At 45.4% G+C, this 23177-nt stretch overlaps 1 protein-coding gene across 2 annotated transcripts; it reads left to right on the top strand.

Annotated features, from left to right (window-relative positions):
• The first annotated feature begins 238 nt into the window (after window positions 1–238).
• LOC109869583 (PDZ domain-containing protein 4) lies at window positions 239–22981 on the top strand. Of its 2 annotated transcripts, XM_031803606.1 has the most exons (8): window positions 239–3474; window positions 15017–15070; window positions 15899–16215; window positions 16348–16438; window positions 16574–16672; window positions 16760–16822; window positions 16912–17013; window positions 20010–22981. In XM_031803606.1, exons 1-8 carry the CDS (start codon window positions 3415–3417, stop codon window positions 22002–22004), a joined length of 2781 nt encoding a protein of 926 aa, XP_031659466.1. In that variant the 5' UTR covers window positions 239–3414; the 3' UTR covers window positions 22005–22981. The 2 variants fall into 2 exon arrangements, with proteins under 2 accessions (XP_031659466.1, XP_031659467.1); XM_031803607.1 differs by lacking the exon at window positions 15017–15070.
• The last annotated feature ends 196 nt before the right edge of the window (window positions 22982–23177 follow it).

Raw genomic sequence — 23177 nt, 5'->3', positions numbered from 1 at the left:
TTTCCTGTATAATTATTGGTACCTTATCATATAAGCAATTGATACTTGCAATCCTCCCAAGCACCGAAGGAAACGCAAGATACATACAGTATGTCACAGATATATGAATATTGTCAAATATGAATTGATAGTGCACCTTGATTGTGCATTTATTTAATGTGGTAGCTTACTCTCTCTCCTTCCTTCCTGTTATAGGCTACCTGCATTGTGCGAACAGATCATCGGGCTGTCTGGAGCCTGCCCTGTGTTTCCCACAGAGAGAGACATAGAAAGAGGAAGAGGGGAAGGAGGGGTAGCAAATGAGGTGTGGGCAAAATATGGGGGACTAGGGGAGGGGGCCAGAGAGAGAGAGAGAGAGAGAGAGAGAGAGAAGGAGGGAGGGAGAACAGTGTTGCATCTAGTAGAATCTTATTCAGCAGCAGTAGCAGCAGCAGGCATGCTTGATGGTGCAGCAGAACCGCCTTTGTGTTCCCCGCTGCAGTGGGGGAGCGCATTTATCGTCTCGCCTGAGGGAAGGAGCCAAGAGTATCCTCCAATCAGCCGTCAGTGATTTCTATCATCTTGTAGAGTCCGCTGATGGTGATTTATGTTGAACCTGAGAGAGGCACTCTGACACTACTCACCACCTGGATGGAATCCTCTCAACGCTTTTGTTCCTATTTGTGGGTTTTTAAAAGAATGACCAACAGACAAAAGGTGGATTACTACGGAGCTGCTGCCTCACATTCATGAATTTATGCTCTTTCCTCCCTGCAGCACAAGATGGATGAACTTTCTTTTTCCGGGGCTCTAGTTTGAGCTTTGTTTTGGTCTGTGAGGACACAGAGGGACAGAAGTGATTATTGCAGTAATCTGGAAGAGGGAATACTCTCGAATCCTTCCTCATCCTTACAATTTGCGTATCCTCTCTTTCTATCCTCCCTGAGTCTGTTGCATCCTGTGTGAGTCCATACCTGTTGACTCAGATCATTCACATGGCAGGCTCTGGGTTTCAAACTGGAGCTTTTACAGTAGTAGCCAGGTAAGATTAGAATTCGCATCCTCATGCGATGGTAGGCTCTATGTGGAGCTGGAGATGGAGAGAGAGCAGGAACCGTCGGGACATTTGACACGCCTGTTTGGCTTTCAGCACCTGCTGTGACTGTCTGCCACAGTTCTACAACTAGACTGGCTAATGGCATCTCTCTAGTGCTTACTGCCTAGCCTAGCAGACTGGGAGGGGTTTTTCAAGCGTGTGTGCGTGTCTCTCTCCGTGTGTGTGTGTGGGTCTTTTATATTGGAGTTGGTTATATATTGTCAGTGTTAAGGATTACACTGAGTGTCTGGAGAGATTACAGGTGCAGTCAGCGAGGCTTTGAGGAAGGATTACAGAAGCTAACGCCTTGTTGCTGCCAGAAGGGTGGCTGGACAGAGCTTTACTTTTCAAAGCGTACCGTGTTGAACGGAGATCAGACTGCAGGGTCTCCTGGAGGAGGTGCAGATAAGACATAAAGGTTTAACCCAGGTGATGAGACAGACAGAGAGGGGAGAGGACCGGGAGATATACACACTCATGGAGAAATGGTTACGAGGGTACAGTATAATGTGGTACCTTTCTACTTGAGCATGGATTATGTTAGAGATGGAGAGAGAAAGACAGAGGGTAATTAAAGAATGAGTGCAGGGTTGAAGTCAATATACTGATTTCTCCCACTTTAACAGTGGAAGCACGGGTTGAATGAGAGATACACATGAGAGGAGAAGAGACAAAGTGAAAGACTATCAATTAACACATTTCAATGAAAAGGAAAAGGGAGATAGCTAAACCTCAATCTTTCAAATAAAAAGCACAGTATTTTACACATGGCTTATCATTGGTGGTCTTGATGGTAATGAGTCCTGAATCTCCCAATAATAGTCCTGCAAACACAACATCCAATTGAATCCTGTAGTGCATGTGATATTGATTTAAAAACATGACCAGGTAGGATGGTTCCTGTTCTCTGCCTAACAGGCCTGTAATTGAATTCTAATCTTCTCTTCAGTGACACCCTGGAGCAGTAGCCTCCAGTATTCCAGTGGATTGGAAACACTTTCGATTAGTTAATAAATGAACCATAACGTCAAAAGTGCTGGCTGGAAACCTGACAAAACACCTAGCTGAACCAACCAGTCTGTCTCAAACACCCTTCAGCCGACAACTGTAACCTATTTCCCTCAAATACTCCACATTTTTAAATGACATAGATTTTGTATACGGACGTGTTCACTGAAACAGCTTCATCCTGAAAGTGGTTCTTAGCAGTTGTTATTCTGACAGATACAGACCATCAGGCAAAGAGGTGTAGTTTGGACAACAGCGACTTCCTGGTGTGTTGTTCCCTCACTGTGATGCTTGTGCAAGTGGATGTGTTATTGGGTTCCGTGTACACACCGACGACCAGGGCTTGAGCTTCAGGCCGTAGGCTAGATGGTTCAGTGGGTAGGTTCTTTCTCTCTCCTCTTCGTCAGTTTCAATGGAGGCAAACCAGGAAATGTCAACGATCATAAGCACCAATGAAAAGGTTCTGACGTGTCCATTTACCCTGAAGAGGTGAAAGTACCAGAGCAAAAGAGGAGCGGAACCTGGGAAAAGACTGAAGCAATCCTTCTAAACCTGGAAAGCAAAGAAGGTGGGAAGGGAAAAAGAAGGTGAAAAGTACTTTGATATCGGTGCCTGTTTGCATCTGAAACTTTGAAAGTGTTTCTTTGATAGAGTGCTGGGACCAGGGGAAAAACATGGGTGAGTTTACTTCGAGTCCCATTGGGAAAAACCTCAGCTAGTTCAGAGAGACAGCTCACATGGTGAGACTGTTCCACAGAAATGAGAAGTGGTTTTTAGGTTATTGAATCATCATTATATAGTCATGATAGACTGTCTTAGATACATTACAACACAATAGCAGAGATCGTCTGTCAGTCGTTCTTTCCAACCCATCAGCAGCTCCCTGCTCCCACCTTAGTCATTCCTCACTCCCGTTTCTACTCCTTCTGACCAATCCAAAGACCACGATGGAGTCATGCAAAACCTAACCTGAACCTAACCACTCCACGCTTATGAAGACAAACAGAGATTGTTGTACTCTGTGATGGGGACAGAAACAGACGGGAAGACATTCAAAACCATTTTGTAAATGTATGGATCACTACAGGATGGTAGAACTTGAAATCTGACTAAAAAGAAGAGGAACAGGACACAGGGACAGGGACACAGACTGTTTTTGGGGACAGAGAACCTCTGGGTTTCATAATCCACAGTGTCCTAGTATAAGAGGGGTCGACACCTGTAGGTCGGGAAGCGCTCTCTGACTGCCACACCCAAAGGGAAAGAGGGGTATTTTTAGGTACTGACCTCCTGGACTGGTTTGGCCCCACCCGGCCTGAGTCCAGGTCACCATGGGGTGCAACATGTGTGTGGTTCAGAAGCCTGAGGAACAGTACAGGGTCATGTTCCAGGTGAGTGAATCTCTCTTGCTCTCACGCTCTCTCGCTCTCGCTCTCTCTTCCATCTAGCTTACAGTAGTACCAACTCTATTAACACTCCTCTCTCATCCTCTCTCCTCCTCTCTCATCCTCTCTCCTCCTCTCTCCTCCTCTCTTGCTGTCTTGACACTGACACAGCCTCTCCATATTGACACCTCTCTGGTATAGTGGCTGTCTGCCTGAGGTCTGGTTACAGTTTGCGTTGTCAGTCAAAATGTTCTGGTAGCACCAGAACTGTAGAAACGGAGACAGGCGTCAATATGCTGACGTTATGTAGGTCTAATGTCCATCATCCATCACGACCAACTGACAGATCATGTTCACAACGATGACTTTAACACTCCATCCACATGAACAAGCAGTGCTTTTACAGAGGGGCTCACAGTGAAATGATTATGAACAATGTCATTACAACAGCCATAATGATGACAGATTTTTGGAGGAACAAAACATATGAGAAAAATAACAGATCATCAATCTACAGAATATGATTATTATTGTGACAAAATTCATAATGCAGGCATATTCATTCTTATATTATTTACCAAGGATTCATGATTCATTAAACACAGGCGTTTACGTGATTAAATAAGGCATAGGCTACGCATAGAATAAGATCAGTAATCAATTTTTACTTGTACTTGTGCAACCACAACCACTCTCTCGCAGTTGCAGCAATCATGTCATTTTAATAATCATAACTATTATCATACTCTGTTATAATTATTGTAATTATTGTGAAAAGCCCTGTAGAGCCCAATTACATCTGAGAGGGAGACACTGAGGGGCCAGATTTTCACTGGGAATAGTGTAAGATGCTTTGGTTTTAGCTCAACGCCAAAATAGTTATTGTCAAGGGGTTGCGCTGAAGGGTTGCCACGGTTACAGCCTAAGCAACAGCAGCATTTAGCAACTGAGAGATGGTACATGTGCAAGCACATCTAGGTGTGCAGTCTTATGTAGGTTTTGCCAAGCTGGCCTCTTGGGCATTTTAATTTTTAGGATTTGGGATGTAAATTGGTATCCCTCCATTTAGTATGATATGTTATGTATGTTACAAATGGAATAGCGGTTGTACAATATTTTACGAATTGGAGGTTTCATACGTCTTCAAAGACGTATAGTATTATACGTCTTGCTCTGAGACCATGCTGCTTGTTGTGTCACAATGACAAAAGTTAGGAGAATTGACATTGCAGGTTAGGAGAACCAATGACAAAGGTTAGGATCATTTACGTAGAAGATTAGGAGAATTAGGTTAAGGTTAGGAAAAGGGTTATGGGAAGGGTTAGCTAAATTGCTACAGTTGTCACCGTCATGAACACACAACCTTTGGATTGCTAGACTGTCACGGTATCCCCCACCCATCCTCCCTACTTTCGTTTTTGTGTTAGGTAACCACACCATTATTCCATTTGTAACATATCATATTAAATGGAGTGCGTTCCAAAGCCTACTTAGGTTTAACCTTGGTAGGTCTAAGCCCTTCGATCGCAATATCTACTAAACTATCATATTGGATTGTTTTAAGATGGTAATAAAATGTATAGTTTAGCCATTTGATTTTAGGACCCCTGTAGGTATCATTTTTTAAATAAAAAATGTGTTTGATGAAAAAGAGTGTCTTTAGAATAGCCCATATAAACGCATTGATTAACACATTTGTACATGGCAAAACAGACAGTCAAAAAATAAATCATAAGGAATAAGGTTTTGAATTGTCTGTCCTATATCTGAGAGATAAGAAAACTCAGGATAAAAAAAATACATATTTGACCCGTTTTTGGTCACTTTGTTCATGGCATTTTTTTTTACCCCCTTATGCTCACTGTGTCATTTATCTTCAGACAACTGCCGAAAAGCTTATTGAATCCAGTGTGGATGTCGGTAAGCAAAACAAATGACACTCATGACAAAGACAGTACAGTACGAAGATGGGCACAAACTGCTTCTCAAATAAAAATCACCTATCCCACTTGTAGGCAATGTCATGGCGATGTTGGCTAGCCTCAAAACAACTGGGAACTGGGAACTCGGAAATCTTCGACTTCCAACTTCAGTGTGTTAAAGACAACTGAGAACTCTGGGGGGGAGCTTAGACTGTGCTCTAGAAAGATGCCCGAGTTTCCAACTTGGAATTCAGAGTTGGACAACCATTCAAAAAAATAAATCCCAGTCGGAACTTGTTTTTCCCCAAGTTCCCAGTTGTCTTAAACGCACTGAAGTTGGAAGTCAGAGACTTTGAATGCAGCATGAGCTGCAGCCACTGCAAGAAATGGTCTCTAGCGAGATGTTTAATATTCAAAATGACGTCACCGTGTGATGTGCAGGCTTGTCAATCAACTTTAAGGGCTGGTTTTGATTAGCGGTAATGCCTGTGAGACCATAAAAATGAAACATAAAAATATAATACCCAGGAATCAGCTTCCATATCCATATTCTCTTGTATCAGCAGAATCACAACATGATCTGTCAAATGCATAGTGATATATACTGTGTGTGTTCTATTTTTATGTTTTTTTGACAAATAGTCCAGACATGTGAGTCTGTACCGGTCATCAGAACTGCACTTGGGGCCCAAGGCAAAGCCAAAGCAGCGAACAGGGGAGGGAGGGGGATAACATGAGCACTGCCAGTGGTAGAGTAATGAGTCAAAGAAAGGAGAGGACAAGATGGAAAAAAAGAAAGGGGGAGGGAGGAGAGGACTTTGTTTCTGTTGATTGCCCTCAGGTGACAGGAGTAATTGATTTGAACGCTTCACAGAGCTGGGATGAATAGGTAGGCTTGTGTGACTTTGCTGATCCCTCGTGTCTGTGTCTGTGTATGTGTGTGTGTGTGTAGTCTGGAGCATGTAAGGGAGAATGGCAGTAAATTCAGTGACCCCAATACAGAGGTCAGCCATGATGACAGAGACCACATGTGGGGTCAGTGTTTAGATAAAGTGGAAGATTATATCACTTCACTGATCAAGCATTCAGACAATTGTGTAATAAGCTGTGCATAAAGGTATGCCCAGGGAAGCGAGCTCAAGTAATACAAAAATGTGCTCAGCTTTTACAGACAACAAAATCCACAGACTGGCAGACAGAGTCCCCTGTGTGAGATCCAGACAGGGAGTGGTAGGGAGTAAGACTGGTGGTTTATCACTGATTCCTCTGCCATAGCAGCAGAGAGCTGTTCTCTGTCCCATCTGGGTGATGTAGCAAGGAGCGTGTCTGTTTGCTCTGTGGTCCAATCAGTCTGTACATTCTAATAAAAGAGGGTTCTTTGGATGTCCCCATAGACCTTTTTGGTTCCAGGTAGAACCCTTTTTGGTTCCTGGTAGAACTCTATCTAGAACCCTACCTGGAACAAAAAAAGCTTCTAGAGGGAAGCAAAAAGGGTTCTCCAGTGGGGACAGCCGAAGAACCCTTTTAGGTTCTAGATAGCACCTTTTTATTTTTCTAAGCGTGTACCCAATTCTTACAAAGACCAGAGGTTAGAGGTAGACATAGGAGACACAGAACTGAGACACCGACACCCCTTCTATTGGCAGAAATATAGGGTGATCGGTGTTCCCAACTTGGGAAGGCCAGATGGCAAAGGGTGTGCCAAGAGGAGCAAGCAGGCATTTTGACGGTTTGATTGCAGAAGATGAAGCTTCTGAATGTTACATAAAATATGCTATCCATCCAAAGGCACTTTGGATTTCCATGTAATTACATTTATTGAATTGAAAGAACTCTAGGCAATGTTGTAAATACAGAATTTCTAACAGGACAGAAGGCTGATTGGTTGTAAAACTCCACGATGCCAAATAAAATACCAACAATTAAAATATGTCATCATGGAAGACAAAAAAAACATCACATTGCACAATTGCATTTGCATAATTACATTCCTTTCTAAAACACTGCATGTTTGAGGTTTTGGTGCTCAGTTCTGGGCTGTTCACAAACGTGTAATTACACATTCAAATTTAGACTCTTGATATAATGCAAACATAACGTCAACTGAAAGGCTAGTTCTGTCTGCCTGAATACAATCTACAAGCCCAGAGGAACGTATTAATGTACACACCCATATTTTACATTCTACCTCCTGTCACTCCCCAGGTGAATGTGGTGAAGGTCACCTCCTATATCAGTGTCTACAGCCTACATGAGTCTATGTATTTACAATAAGCATTAGTTGAGTTTATGTGTAATGCATAGCAAACTAACCAGAACATTCATGTATCTACACCACACAGTGAGTACAGTATCCATTTTGTGCTGCACCACCCACCCCTCTTCGGTCTCCCCCTCCGCCCCTCAGTCTCTACCGCCTCCAGTCTCTCTCTCCCTCTCTGTAGAATGGGTTGCAATGCGAGGCCGTTGCCACGGCAACTGAAGTCATTAAACAAGCCTAATGTGCCTTTTTCGTACTGAAAAGTTCTGACATACACACTGAGCAAACGCATGGCCACTCATTGATAAATCATATCAAAGATTATTTGTCACGTGCGCCGAATACAACAGGTGTAGACCTTACAGTGAAATGCTTACTTACAGGCTCTAACCAATGGAAAAAAAAGGTATGTGTGTGTGTGTGTGTGTGTGTGTGTGTGTAGGTAAGTAAAGACATAAAACAACAGTATAAAGACATTTGAAAAAAGAGTAGCAAGGCTATATACAGACACCGGTTAGTCAGGCTGATTGAGGTAGTATGTACATGTAGATATGGTTAAAGTGACTATGCATATATGATGAACAGAGAGTAGCAGAAGCATAAAAAGAGGGGTTGGCGGGTGGTGGGACACAATGCAGATAGCCCGGTTAGCCAATGTGCGGGAGCACTGGTTGGTCAGGCCAATTTAGGTAGTATGTACATAGCAGCAGTGTAAAAGAGGGGTTGGGAGGGGGGGAGCACACAATGCAAATAGTCCAGGTAACTTTCAAAGCACTTCATGGCTACGGACGTGAGAGTTACGGGTCTGCAGTCATTTAGGTAGGTTGCCTTCGTGTTCTTAGGGACTATGGTGGTCTGCTTGAAGCATGTTGGTATTACAGACTCAATCAGGAACATGTTGAAAAAGTCAGTGAAGACACCTGCCAGTTGGTCAGCACATGCCCGGAGCACACGTCCTGGTAATCCGTCTGGCCCCGCAGCCTTGTGTATGTTGACCTGTTTAAAGGTCTTACTCACGTCTGCTACGGAGAACGTGATCACACAGTCGTCCGAAACAGCTGATGCTCTCATGCATGCCTCAGTGTTGCTTGCCTCGAAGCGAGCATAGAAGTGATTTAGCTCGTCTGGTAGGCTCGTGTCACTGGGCAGCTCGCGGCTGTGCTTCCCTTTGTAGTCTGTAATAGTTTGCAAGCCTTGCCACATCCGACGAGCGTCAGAGCCGGTGTAGTAGGATTCGATCTTAGTCTTGTATTGACGCTTTGCCTGTTTGATGGTTCGTCGCAGGGCATAGCGGGATTTCTTGTAAGCTTCCGGGTTAGAGTCCCGCACATTGAAAGCGGCAGCTCTACCCTTTAGCTCAGTGCGAATGTTGCCTGTAATCCATGGCTTCTGGTTGGTGTATGTACGTACAGTCACTGTGGGGACGACGTCCTCAATGCACTTATTGATAAAGCCAGTGACTGATGTGGTGTATTCCTCAATGTCATCGGAAGAATCCCGGAACATGTTCCAGTCTATGATAGCAAAACAGTCCTGTAGTTTAGCATCTGCTTCATCTGACCACTTTTTTATAGACTGAGTCACTGGTGCTTCCTGCTTTAATTTTTGCTTGTTAGCAGGAATCCGGAGGATAGAGTTGTGGTCAGATTTACCAAATGGAGGGCGAGGGAGAGCTTTGTAAGCGTCTCTGTGTGTGGAGTACAGGTCATCTAGATAACCTAGAAACATGTGTATAGAGTACACAGACAAACATACACAGATGACATGCATGCACGCACACACACACACACACTCACTCACTCACTCATATCAATGCACATAAAAACACTGATTTTATTATATAGACATATCCCAATGATGAGTGCCATGATATGACAACCTGACATTGAGATTGACTTTGCCCTCAGATATAATGTTTCTGTATCCAAACCAATATTTGTCTCTCTCATTGTCTCCTTCACCTGTCTTAGATTGAATCCCATCTGCCCCTTTCTCCTCTTCTTCTCTTCCTCCCAGCATCTGTGTATTGATTGACTTCCTCTCTGGCTACAAATATCTAAACGGCTCCCCACAGTCACACCCACAGAGATTCCGCTTCCACCTTCTGTCTCCTGTCTTCCATCACTCTCTTGCTCTGAAAAACTAAGCGAAAAGATAGTCACATTCAGACAGTCACACACTTTTTCAGTGAGGGTTCACGGTCTATGGGCCTTCCGTAGAGAATTATCTGTCAATGGAAATATCTGTTGACTCTCACTAATTGGCTTGGTACTCACCTCAAAGCAGGCTTCTTTTATTCAACTCATCTGCCTCTTTATCATGGTGCCTGTATCTTTTCCCTTGGGAACACCTCTCTCTGGTAAATTTGTATTTGTATGATTAAGTGTGTGTGTGTGTGTGTATGTGATTAGGTTGGAGGTCATAAAGGGAGGAGAGGGGGTTTATGGGTTGTATTTCTGGTCGTGTGTGTGTGTGTGTGTGTGTGTGTGTGTGTGTGTGTGTGTGTGTGTGTGTGGAAATACATGACCACTTTCTTAGACAATAACAAATACATACAGCTCCAAAATAAGTTTTAAAAAATACAAGAAAAACTAATCTGCTTACACTCTATAGCCTACACTATCTATATACGGTTCTTCTGCCCTTTAGAGAACCATTTGAAGAACACTTTCAGGTTCCAGGTAAAACCCTATCGATTCTCTGTAGAGCTCTTTCTACAGAGGGTTCTACATGGAACCCAAAAGGGTTCTGCCTGGAACCAAAAAGGGTTCTCCTATCGAGACAGCCGAAGACCTCTATTTGAACCTTTTTTTTCTCAGACTGTAGTTATTGATAGCTCTATTGACAATGGCGTTTCTGAGAATCAATCTATTAACCCCAAATATGCTTGTTAGTTTATTAGTTTCCCAATTTCCCTGAATGTTTGAGTAGTCCCCAAGTCAATAGCAGCTCATCTTTGTCTATGTCTGAGCTCAACCACTTCCCACTGGCCTGTGTAAATGTCCCCCTGTGATATCAAACAGCTGGGGTTAGAACCAGACGGCACTGAGCATGTCTCCAGATATAATTGATTTTGTGAAGAGAGGACTAGACCCTTCAAAGCATGAGAGATGAGAAAAATCAATTACCCAACAAGTAGAATTGAATATGTGAAGGGCAGCAGGGCACGGTCAGCACACAGCCGTTACAAAAGAAGGAGGGGAAACCATTTGGATTGTTTATTATTCATTTTTATGCAAATTGTTTGAGTGATAAGCTAAATTATTCACAGGGAAGAATACGAGTCAGTATAGAGTTTGAGTCGATACATTTGTCAAATCCTCCTTTACTGCTCATATGTTTGGGTGGGTGTACAGTACACCACCCATTCTCGGTCTTTCCCTCTCCCAGAGTCTGGTGTACTGTAGATATTCCATCAAACTGCAGCTAAAAGTTAGGAGATAAAGCCTCATTAAGCCTCTACATGTCCCTGGAGGTTCCTCTGTGTGTTTCCACTATTTACTTCACCAACGAGCATGGAGCCACGAGACAGTCACACCCAAAATGAGTCAACTTGTATTATAAACTTACAATCTACGAGTCGTCGAAAGCTCCTTCCCTCTTTCTTTGTGCAGTATTTCACTCCTCTTTCTTCACCCCCCCGTCATCATTTTACCTCCCCTTCCCCCGGTGCTGCTCTCCATCAGCGCCTCTCCCTCGCTTTTTCCTCTCATCCCTTTGAACTACCTGCTTGTCTTTCATCGCCCTCTCTCTTTCACCCCCACCACTCGTTCCACAGCCTCTCCCAACCACCCCCCTGCTGTGCTACTCCGAATAACGTAGACAATAACAGGAATATGTAACGGCATGGAACTCGGTCTCAATTCACGCCTGTTATTTAATATAACTTTAGTGGAAGAATGAGCAATACACACCCTGCTCGCTCGCTCTCATTGGCAATTCGTCTCGACTGTCATTGGATAATATGAGACACTGCAAAGGTCAGAGGTTTTAGGTCATGAAATCAGCTGACATAATGGACCAGTGGATGTATAATGCATTGCGCAACACGTCAAGATGAGTTATCCTTCCAATCTAATGCACAACAACCGTGAACCTGTACGAAGCCATCCTCAAAGCAATCTCACTGCCTCTCATTGATAATGAATGCAACGGGCGTCCCCCTCCATCCTCTCTCTGTGTTCTCAGACTGTCAGCAATGGCCAAAGGGCTGGTCTTCTATATACCCTATCCCTCATTGGTCCTAATGATGGTGTTACAGGAGAAAAACAACTCACTGTCTCAAATGCTCCATCTCACCTGGTTCCTGTCATGTGTAGACAAAAGAAGAGAGAGGGGAAAAAAACAAGTTGCAGGACAAGCTTTTGTAAAGGGACAATTTCATTAGACTTGGCAAATAAAAAAATACAGTCAGGCTTCACACTGTTAACTCCATTTGGCGTGGCGGAAGATGCAAAGAAAACAAGGTTTCTTATTTTGTCTTCAAGTGAAAGAACTCATTAAGAGGGTGAGAGCGACAGAGATGTATGGAGGGTCATTAGTATAGGAAGGACAAACGGGCAAGGGAAGGAAACAGCACAGATATAAGAGCATGTTTTGTATCCTCTAGGGAGGGGCTGGAGAAAGAAGAGTGCTGAGGCAGCATGAGGAGAGAGCGATATAGTGAGTGAGTGATATAGAGAGAGATGGGGGGGTAAAGAGAGAGAGTGAGAGAGGCAAAGAGCGACAGAAGGGAAAGAGGGAGACAATGGCAGGGGAGTGGGGTTTGGAAAGAGGTGTGAGCAAAGAAAACACGGAGAGGGAGAGAGGAGGTGCAGAAAGGCATGGAGAGGGAGAGAGGAGGTGCAGAAAGGCATGGAGAGAGGAGGTGCAGAAAGGCATGGAGAGGGAGAGAGGAGGTGCAGAAAGGCATGGAGAGGGAGAGAGGAGGTGCAGAAAGGCATGGAGAGGGAGAGAGGAGGTGCAGAAAGGCATGGAGAGGGAGAGAGGAGGTGCAGAAAGGCATGGAGAGGGAGAGAGGATGTGCAGAAAGGCATGGAGAGAGGAGGTACAGAAAGGCATGGAGAGGGAGAGAGGAGGTGCAGAAAGGCATGGAGAGGGAGAGAGGAGGTGCAGAAAGGCATGGAGAGAGGAGGTGCAGAAAGGCATGGAGAGAGGAGGTGCAGAAAGGCATGGAGAGAGGAGGTGCAGAAAGGCATGGAGAGAGGAGGTGCAGAAAGGCATGGAGAGGGAGAGAGGAGGTGCAGAAAGGCATGGAGAGGGAGAGAGGAGGTGCAGAAAGGCATGGAGAGAGGAGGTGCAGAAAGGCATGGAGAGGGAGAGAGGAGGTGCAGAAAGGCATGGAGAGGGAGAGAGGAGGTGCAGAAAGGTATGGAGAGGGAGAGAGGAGGTGCAGAAAGGCATGGAGAGGGAGAGAGGATGTGCAGAAAGGCATGGAGAGTGGAGGTACAGAAAGGCATGGAGAGGGAGAGAGGAGGTGCAGAAAGGCATGGAGAGGGAGAGAGGAGGTGCAGAAAGGCATGGAGAGAGGAGGTGCAGAAAGGCATGGAGAGAGGAGGTGCAGAAAGGCATGGAGAGAGGAGGTGCAGAAAGGCATGGAGAGAGGAGGTGCAGAAAGGCATGGAGAGGGAGAGAGGAGGTGCAGAAAGGCATGGAGAGGGAGAGAGGAGGTGCAGAAAGGCATGGAGAGGGAGAGAGGAGGTGCAGAAAGGCATGGGGAGGGAGAGCGGAGGTACAGAAAGGCATGGGGAGGGAGAGAGGAGGTACAGAAAGGCATGGAGAGGGAGAGAGGAGGTGCAGAAAGGCATGGAGAGGGAGAGAGGAGGTGCAGAAAGGCATGGAGAGGGAGAGAGGAGGTACAGAAAGGCATGGGGAGGGAGAGAGGAGGTACAGAAAGGCATGGAGAGGGAGAGAGGAGGTGCAGAAATGGGGGGCCAGAACCAAATGGAAAAGAATAGAGAGCGAATGTGGCAAGAACGTTTATGTGGTTGACTGCACAGGGGAACATCGATTTGAATTGCAATTATTTGAAGGGGACAGGAAAAGAGAGGGGAACGATGGAGGCATGGAAGCAGGGTATAAAGATGTGGAAATCCCCAGACAGCCAAGGTCGGTGTGTGACCATGAATGCACTAACACAATGTCTGTATGCCTAGGTGTCTGTCTTCTGTCACTCAGAGCACCTCGATACTGTCTACAGGTCTCCATTAAAACATATGGAGGCGCACTTGTGACACACACACGCATACCCTCACGCACATTCACCCAGCTGTGTGCAATATGCTCATGACTTCAACCAGCAGGTTCTATACACACCAAAAAGCACATTACCATTTGGTCAGAGGGGTATAAATGGTGGTTTGATGTTTCACCTCTTAACAAACATAATGTTGGGGGGGTCTTGCATCAGTTTACCAGGATCACTGCTTCTCTCATGGAGAAAGTTCAGTCGCCTCCAAATCAACATCCCAGCTATTTAAATCTGATTCCCCCAGCAGATCTACACCCATAAAGCTCCCTCTATCTGCCTCTCTCTGTAGCAACTGGCAGGGGGCAGACATCATAGATATGGAGATACGGAGATACAGAGAGAGAGAGATCGAGAGCACTATGAAACTGGCTTCACAGACATGTAGATATAGGAAACTAGAGAGGGTTTATCTATTAGGCTGGGTTGGCACACATTGATTTATACAGAAGTATTCTATGTGACTGAGTTGTGTTGGTTAGATGTATTCTATGTGACAAGTTGTGTCTGCTTCTGACATGCATCCTTTGTCCTGACCTTGTCTACATTCTGATTGTGCCCACATTTCCAGACAGGTGTAGATGAAGAAAAGACGCATTGTGACTACCTACGGAGGCAGTCAGGCACATGGTAGCAAGTCTAGAGGGATCTGGACAGTGAAACCATTTAAATCATCGTTATCCCACCTTCTAAAATCATTGGCAGGTGGCATCATTGACTTATGGCATCAAAGTGTGTATTACAATTGGGAAAATAAATATTATTTTGAAAGAACAGCTGTCAAATAATTTGCATACAGGGAGGGAATGTGGTCACAATTTTAATACCATGTGTAGACATATTTCTGAGAATGAAAAAACAATCAGAATGTGGACAAGATCAGGACAAAGGACAAATGCTAGCGCAAGGTATAAATGAGGCTAGAGAGGATCATGTACAGCATGGTTGGACACATGCAGAGGGATTTAGGACTAATACAGAGATTAGTCTCAACCAGTAATAACCCATTTCCTTACAACAACTTTGCACTTTCACCTTTTCCTCAGAGCCTCCCCTATTAACGTAAGCCTTCTCTTCTCTAATGATTCCATTGCTCTCCCTCTCTCTCTCTCTCAACAGAAGGGTCAAATAAGTAACACGCTGTGTCCTTTTGATGGAGAAGGTCGACTGAAGGTCTCAGTATAACGTTTTTCTTCTCCCCGCTGTGTGATATCAACACCTTTTAAGTTGAGAGAAATGTACCACGTACTGTGATGTGTCTTTGTAACCTTACATGTGATGTGTGTATTATTAACATACACTAAACCTACACATTTCTCTATGTGTTGAGGTGTACTGTGCTTATTCTCTTATCTTCAATGGCTATCTGTTTGCTGTCTAACCCTAGTTCTGTGTCTTAGGCCTGTCTGTGTGTGTGTGTTGCGTTCATGTATTCTCCTCCTCAGTCCTTGTGTTGTGGCTCAGTCTAACACGCAGTGAGCTAACCTTGGTCTGTCTGTATGTCTGGCGAGAGATCCGCTAGTGTGGCTCAAAGTCTGCTATCTATACTCATGTTTGGTGCACCTGTTTTGTCATCACACACTCTCTCCACTCATTGCCCTTTCTCTCTATAAACTGTTTATTTTCCATCTTTGTGTTACTCTCTCTATTTCTCCACGTCTCCCTCTGTAGGTGCCCTGGTACTCCTTTGTGTTTAATCATTCTTCACCACACTTAGAAAAAAGGGTTCCAAAAGGGTTCTTTGGCTGTCCCCATAGGAGAACCATTTTTTGTTTCAGGTAGAACCCGTTTAGGTTCCAGGTAGCACTCTTTTGGGTTCCATCTAGAACCCTCTTTGTAAAGGGTTTTACATGGAACCCAAAAGGGTTCTTCAAAGGGTTCTCCTATGGGGATATTCGAGGAATGGTTTTGGGTTCTAGACAGCACTCACCTACTCTTCCTTTCTTCTCCTTTTCCACTACCTTCTACTATCTGACCTCTGGTCTTGCTCCCCTCCTCTAGGTGAATGGTAAGGAGCTGTCCTGTCTCTCACGGGACCCCACCCTGGATGTGCGAGACCCCCTGCTGTCTCACGTGTTGAAGAGGGGGGCCCGGCGGCGGGCGGGACTGGCAGGGCGACTAGCGGGGCTGGACGGGACAGTAGCAGTTCCAGGGGGGCTGACTGACTGTGTGGACAGCGGCACTCAGACTGACATCAGCTTCCAACACATGTTGACTCTGGGAAGGACCGCCCACCACCCAGGTGGAGCCCCGCCCCCTCACCCGCCCCCCTCCCCTCCACTGCCACCCATCCTGGAACCCAACCTGCTCAACGAGCTGTGAGTGGAGTGTGCGTGTGTGTGAGAGAGAGAATTCAATTTACTTTTCAATTTCCATAAGATGTTTGAAAGCTCTGCCGTTTGTGGCTCTGCTTAAATGTTGATACACTGACATATTCTCTGTCTTCTCAGCCTTTTAGAGACGGAATATTATGACCCCAATGACTACTTTGACATCACTCAGCATGAGGCGGATCTCAGGCAGGATGAGTTGGAGTACGAGGTGAGGCTACAATTTCCTGTCAGATCCAATTGCCTCCCGTGTAATTCAACAGCAATCCCATTCTTCATGCCCTCTGCATCTCCATTACCAGTGTTCATGTGTTTAACTCGTGTGTTTTGTCTGGCATTTCAATAGGAGGTGGATCTCTATAAGTCTCGTCAGCAGGACAAACTGGGGTTAACGGTGTGCTACCGGACAGACGATGAGGAGGACCTGGGGATCTATGTGGGCGAGGTGAGGAGGATGGGAGTGAGGATGAGGGTTATACTCGCTCTGATCGCCTGTTTGCCAGCTAACCTAATCCTCTGTCTCTCTCTCCAGGTCAACCCCAATAGTATAGCTGCTATGGATGGCCGTATCCGAGAGGGGGATAGAATATTACAGGTAGGGTTGTTAGACAACGTTCGGTAACGTACGGTTATCCTTTATGGCAGAAAGCAGGGTCAGACGAGAACATTTCTGATGTGTCTCAGATAAACGGGGTGGACATCCAGAACAGAGAGGAGGCGGTGGCCATTCTGACCCAGGAGGACAGCACCAACATCTCCCTGCTCCTGGCCCGGCCTGAAATAGAGGTGAGAGACCCTCTGAACTGGTTTACTATCTGATATACCATATAAACAAACCAACCAAGACCATGATAACTACACTACAGTAAATACCATATAACCATCAAAGTTGCTTCATTCAAAAAAATGAAAAAAAAATTCATTCAAATTCAAGTCAACTAGTTTCTTAACAAAAATGACATAAGAAATGACATATAGAAACCTCTACCTTAGAGACACACCATTTGTGTAAAAAATAAATAAGACTGGAGGTATGAATCTCCCCCTACCCTGTTAACCCATGTAAGGAGACAGGAGACGTGGGAGAAGTAAGAGGGAGACAGGGAGAAATGGAGCTGGACGGGAGCGATAGCTAGCGAGGAGAGGGAGAGCCTGGTTGTTTTCAGTACGTGCCAATGTGGCATTGCTTTGTTTCCCTCAAGGTCACAGCTCAACAGACATAAGGACACAGTCCCAGGACATCCCATAATGTATATACACACACCCAGCAAATGGGTAGTCACTGACCACACACACCTCCAGATGGAACGGCATAGTTTACCATTTTTATGCTGAGAGTGATGCACGAGGCATAGACACACACCAATATACCTTCTCACACACAGCCATGCAAAACAAATGTGTGTGTGCTCTGAGACACACTCAGAGTGTTGACATCAGAATGCAGTCCGCATTCAGCCCAGAATGAGCTAGAGGGCAGATTTAAGAGAGGGCCATTAAATGTAGGCTGCTACCCAGACAAAGGCACGACTGCAAGTACCCTCAAATTCCCCTTATTCATCTGGCACCCTCGAATCTGCAGAGAGACGTGACACGCAGGGTAGACTAAAACTGCAGCTAGAATAGCAATACAATTTCATGGTTAGGAACACCATACGAATATGGAAGAAAATGAAACGGATTCTACAAGAACCAGTATCACTCCCTGAAAACAAAACCCTATGGAACAATCATTGGACAGCTTTTCAGAATTCACAGATAAATTGGTCCACATGGAAAACTAAAGGCATAGAACCATAAATGGCTTGGTAAAAGGAGATCAATGCATTTCCATTAAATCATTAAAAAGCTATTTTGGACAAAATGTAGATATTTTCAAATACAAACAACTTAAATGTTTCCTATCAAGATATTTCTATTTGAAATCGTGTGGGTGTCAGAGCGATCCTATTGGAGTTAGGAAATGCTGTTCATATGATCGGCCTTCTGCAAGGTTTTGTTTATCTTACCTGTCTACCTGACAATCTCCTAGAATGAAATATAAACTATTGGAACCAAGAATGAAAAGGAACTGATATTGACACAAGATGGAGGGAATGTTGGAACATATTGGAACTAACGAAATTACAGGTAACGAACATGTGTGCTTAATCCAGAATAAACTAATGTTTTAAATGAATTACACAAGGGACAAAATGCACAAATGAATCCCATGAGTTGTGGGTGGAGTTGTCTGTCAGAGGTATTACAATGTAAATGCATTTTTACTCTGTCTGTCTACCTATTCCAAGACATGGCATATGAGGCTTCAGTGGAAGATACTTTTCTAGTCGATCATCTTGAAACAACATCAACTTCAAAAATGGAAATCAACCAACCCTCTATCGTTAACACAATGGAAAGGCCTACTGCTTTATTATCTAAATGTTGAAACTGTGTGGGAGACAGAGAGAAACAAAATAGTGCAGTTTGAGGCCATGTGGCAGGGAGAGATAGGGGTGTGAGCAGGGGTGATGTTATGAATGTTTGTGTGCGTCTGTATGTTGTTGATGGTTTGTCTATGTTTAGTATTGTTTTAAAAAAGGGCAACAAATGTAATCTTACAAAAAAATAAAACTATGATAATAAGATTTGTCGATAAAGTATAGTCTCACATTGAAAACGCAGAGTGAAGAGAGGAGAAGAGATGGGGATCATCCAAGGACTGTATATATGAGCAGATATTAAGGATTTATTAAACGGTCGGGAAAGAGAAATAAGGAAAAAAAATTTTTGGGGAATAATAATATCTCTTAACCTGAATACAGTTAAACATTTCAAGTGTAAACCAAATCAATTAACCCTTTAAAACCCAATGTTACATATATGTAGCATTGTCTTTAAACACCTGGTAAAGTGTCTGCACGCGATCAGTACATAAAAAAGAGTAACTTGAAGTGATCGCAATAAACACTTTTGGCACCATCTGGTGGCTAATCTTTGTAATGACACTGAGCAAAAATATTCAGTCACTTGAAAGTTTGTTTTATATATATGAAAAATAGGGTATTAAGTGATGCAAACCACACATTTGCATAGATTCTTTGCATACCAACAGTTTTTATATTTATTTTCCAGAAATACGTTATTTGGAGTCTCCTTTCACTCCTGTTCACACTTCTTTCAATTTACTTTATGCAAGGAAACTGGGTCCAGGTTTCTAAGGGTTAAATGTAATCAACTCCACTCTGAGTGGTGATTTGTTTACTGAATTAAAGCATACACATTTAATCAATATCTCAGGGGGATCTGGATAAAGGGAGTAAATTAAAACGAGCAATTTGTAATTCTCCTGTACTATTCACTGGTGGTAAAAACACCACAGAGTGGTGGTGGTGTGTGTTTTTGTGCACGTGTGTGCGTGCGTGCATATAGTTGGGTGGGTGGGTGTGCATGTGCATACATTTAACTTTGGGTCCAATTTTCCTTCTTTTCATCCGGACAGCTTAATGGAAAATACCCCTCAGTAAAAATGCCTTTAAAATGGTAATGAAATCACATTACCTTGGCTCCTACTGCCATCTAGTGACTGAGATAAACGCTAACAGACATACCTCTGTAACATGTTGTATGAGGTTCCCAAGAGTACAAGAAACTGTTTAATCTAACATATCATTTCAATCTTTCTTTTCCTTTCTCCTTTGCCCTTTTCCCGCCTCAATGACACCTTCAACTCAATAACGAAACCACAACGGCAATCAAACAAAATAAACACAATCCGTGAAACACATTCTCCAACTTAGAATGACAACCAGCTCGACCCAGATGAACTGGACCTGGAGGTTCTGGATAACGCTGTCCACCTGCCCAGCCCCCATCAGCTGAGGAACAGGGCCTCCATGCTGGGCGAAGGACCAGGGGTCGTGGGTGGGGGTGGTGTGGTGGTGGTCCGCGGGCGAGGTCACCGTGACTCTCCAGGCCTGCTCCACACGTTGCTGAGTAACAGCCAGGAACTGGACAGCGGGGTGGGTCGTACAGACGAGAGTACCCGCAATGAGGAGTCCTCAGAACACGACCTACTAGGAGACGACCAGACCAGCGCCCCCACCACCAATGCCACCAACACCCCCGGCAGCATGCGCAGGTTCCACTCTGGCCAGGGGGACAGGGACACCCCACCCCTTCTACATGGCCACTCCACAGAGTTCCACTTCAGCACGGACTCTCTACTGGGTCTGGACTGTCTGGGTGGGGGAGGAGGTGGTGACCTGGCAGGGGAGAGGGTCTACGCAGCTGACCCAGTGATGATGATGATGCCGGGTCTGACAGAAGAAGAGTGTGAGAGGTACAGGGAGCTCTTGGAGATCAAGTGTTATTATGAGAAGAACAGCAATGCTCTTCTGCTGCTGGGGGAGCATGGGGGTCATGGGGGACAGGGGGGCGATGGGGGGGTTCCTCTGGATGTGAACAGGAATGAGAGCCTGATGCAGCATGAGATGGCCCTCGTGGAAGAGGAGCTACGCCACCTGGAGTTCAAGTGTCGAAACATCCTGAGGGCCCAGAAGATGCAGCAGCTCCGGGAGCGCTGTCTGAAGGCATGGCCCCTGGAGGAGGAGAGTGGGGCCGGGGCTGGACGGGTGGCTCCTTTGGTTAGCGAGGAGTCCTGTCACCATGAGCTGTCAGACATTAATGAGCTCCCTGAGAGGGAGCGCTCCGACAAGGACAGCACCAGCGCCTACAACACAGGAGGGGAGAGCTGCAGGAGCACCCCTCTGGTCAGCGAACAGTACCCCTCCCCCTCTGCACATGGCCACAGCAGCTTGGAGGGGGGAGACTCTACCTCTTTGCCGTCGCGGACCCCCACCCGGCACAGGGAGAGGGGAGGCAGGAGTGAGAGGGGGCAGGCTAACCTGAACCAGCCCTACTCCCCTAGCTCACACAGGAGGGGAGCGGAAGTCAAGACCTCTAGCCCGAGAGGGGCCAAGTTCAGATCCTTGTCCCGCGACGGGGGGGCAAGGAGGGGGTCAGACGGAGGGGTGAGATGCCCCAAAACCAATGGAACAGTGGAGGGGAGGGAAGGGCGTAGCGCTGAGAACAGTCCTTATCTGTCCCGCCGCCACTCTGGCTCCAGAATCCCCCTGCGCTACCAGAGCTGCATGCAGCTGAGGTCCCCCTCCACATCCGAGGGCCTGGAGAGACCCAGGGATGGCAGCGAGAGTCCCATGAGCCTGGGGAGCACATGCAAGGACATCCCCCAGGGCCCTGTGTCCATGCCATCCTTACCCATCCCCCCTCCCCTGCCTCCGCCGGCCTCGCCGCGTATGGAGTGGAAGGTCAAAGTACGCAGCGACGGATCTCGCTATGTTGCCAAGCGGCCCGTTAGGGACCGCCTCCTGAAGGCCCGGGCCATTAAGATCCGGGAGGAGCGCAGCGGCATGACCACGGACGACGACGCCGTCAGCGAGATGAAGATGGGCCGCTATTGGTCCAAGGAGGAAAGGAAGCAGCAGCTTCTTAGGGCCCGGGAACAGCGCAGACGCAGGGAGTTTATGATGCAGAGCAGGCTGGACTGCCTGAGGGAGAGGGATAGGGAGTCCAGTGGCGGTGGACAACAGGGGGCTCCGCAGGGACAGGAGCCCACTACCATCTTGGAGCTGAGCCACAGGAGGAGCCAGAAGAAACGGAGCCGTAGGATCCTGGACAACTGGATCACCATCCAGGAACTACTGGCCCACGGAACCAGGTCCCCTGACGGCAAGAAGGTCTACAACCCTCTGCTGTCAGTCACCACTGTTTAATGGAGAGGGTGGAAGACCGAGAAAGAAAAGAGAGGGTGACCAACAATGTGAGATCGAGAGGAAGTGTAGGAGTGATTGAAATAAATGGTCCAGAGGAAGTGGGTTACTTTGGAGAGGGAAAGAAACCAACTGTCGACTGATCTGCCATTGCATATTGGAGAGAGATTGGGTGATAAGAGTCTGTACAACCTTCTCCTTAGTTACCAACAGCTGTGATGAAGGAAAAGAGAAGGGAGAGAATGGCACAGTGTAGAAGAGAATATACTGGTAACCCATACTGCAAGCTGTCATTTCTGCCTGAAATAATTATAAACATAAGCAGGTAGGCAAGACAACAGAAGTGAAAAGAAAGTGCTGGTGAAATAAACCAATCTGTAGCTATTGACCAGCGTTTCTTTGCTATACCATTCTTATAAGGACAGTGCCTCGAACGCCAACTAATAAGCTTGTGTATGGCATTTAACAGAGTATACAAAGCACATTGGCCAACAAGAATAAAGTAAAGAACAAAATGACTGACTAATGAATGAAACGTGGACATTGTGGTAAGATCTGACGAGCACGTTTTAATATGAATCAATTGAGAAGCACAGTGAGGGGAGGGGGGAAGCACACCAAATCCCACAGCACAGGAAACATGACAACTATATCAACTAGAGCTGAGGAAATCTTCTTGAACGTGTCTTCTGATGGCTGGTACGATCGTATTCTGCGGTGGAGTTACTTATACAGTATGACAGCACAATCTGAGGAGTTGAAAGTGGTTCTTCGACATTTGATTACTTGCATGTTGACTATAAATGTTAAAAAGTAACATATACTTCAAAAAAACATGACAAAAAGTTGGTGTGAAATTGTGGATGTGACATGTTCTTAATTTGTTGAATTCTTAGACTAGAAAACAATGTGTCTGTTTGTTCAGTATACCGTGATGTCTGGTCCATAAACGTTTTACAATAAAATCTTTTTCTATATCATTTGTTGAAGTGATTTCGTCCTTTGAATTGTTCCTATATTTCTGTCATACACCACCATGCTCAAAACTGTCCCAAGGGAGTTGCTGAAGCTCAGGAACAACTACACCTGTGGTTTAGGTTCACAACACAAAGAGTGTACTGATCGATTCAGCACCACAAACTTCACTATTCTGTCAAACCACTTAAAGAAATTCAG

The sequence above is a fragment of the Oncorhynchus kisutch genome, linkage group LG24 (genome assembly GCF_002021735.2).
Source record: "Oncorhynchus kisutch isolate 150728-3 linkage group LG24, Okis_V2, whole genome shotgun sequence".
NCBI classification, from domain to species: domain Eukaryota; kingdom Metazoa; phylum Chordata; class Actinopteri; order Salmoniformes; family Salmonidae; genus Oncorhynchus; species Oncorhynchus kisutch.
This window is presented reverse-complemented; position numbering and strand designations above follow the sequence as displayed.

Coding starts and splice junctions, on each gene's coding strand:
- LOC109869583 (XM_031803606.1), top strand. CDS start 3,415: ATGGGGTGCAACATGTGTGTGGTTCAGAAGCCTGAGGAACAGTACAGG. Junction 15,071..15,898: donor ATGGAGAAGGTCGACTGAAG/GTCTCAGTATAA, acceptor CCCCTCCTCTAG/GTGAATGGTAAGGAGCTGTC. Junction 16,216..16,347: donor CCCAACCTGCTCAACGAGCT/GTGAGTGGAGTG, acceptor CTGTCTTCTCAG/CCTTTTAGAGACGGAATATT.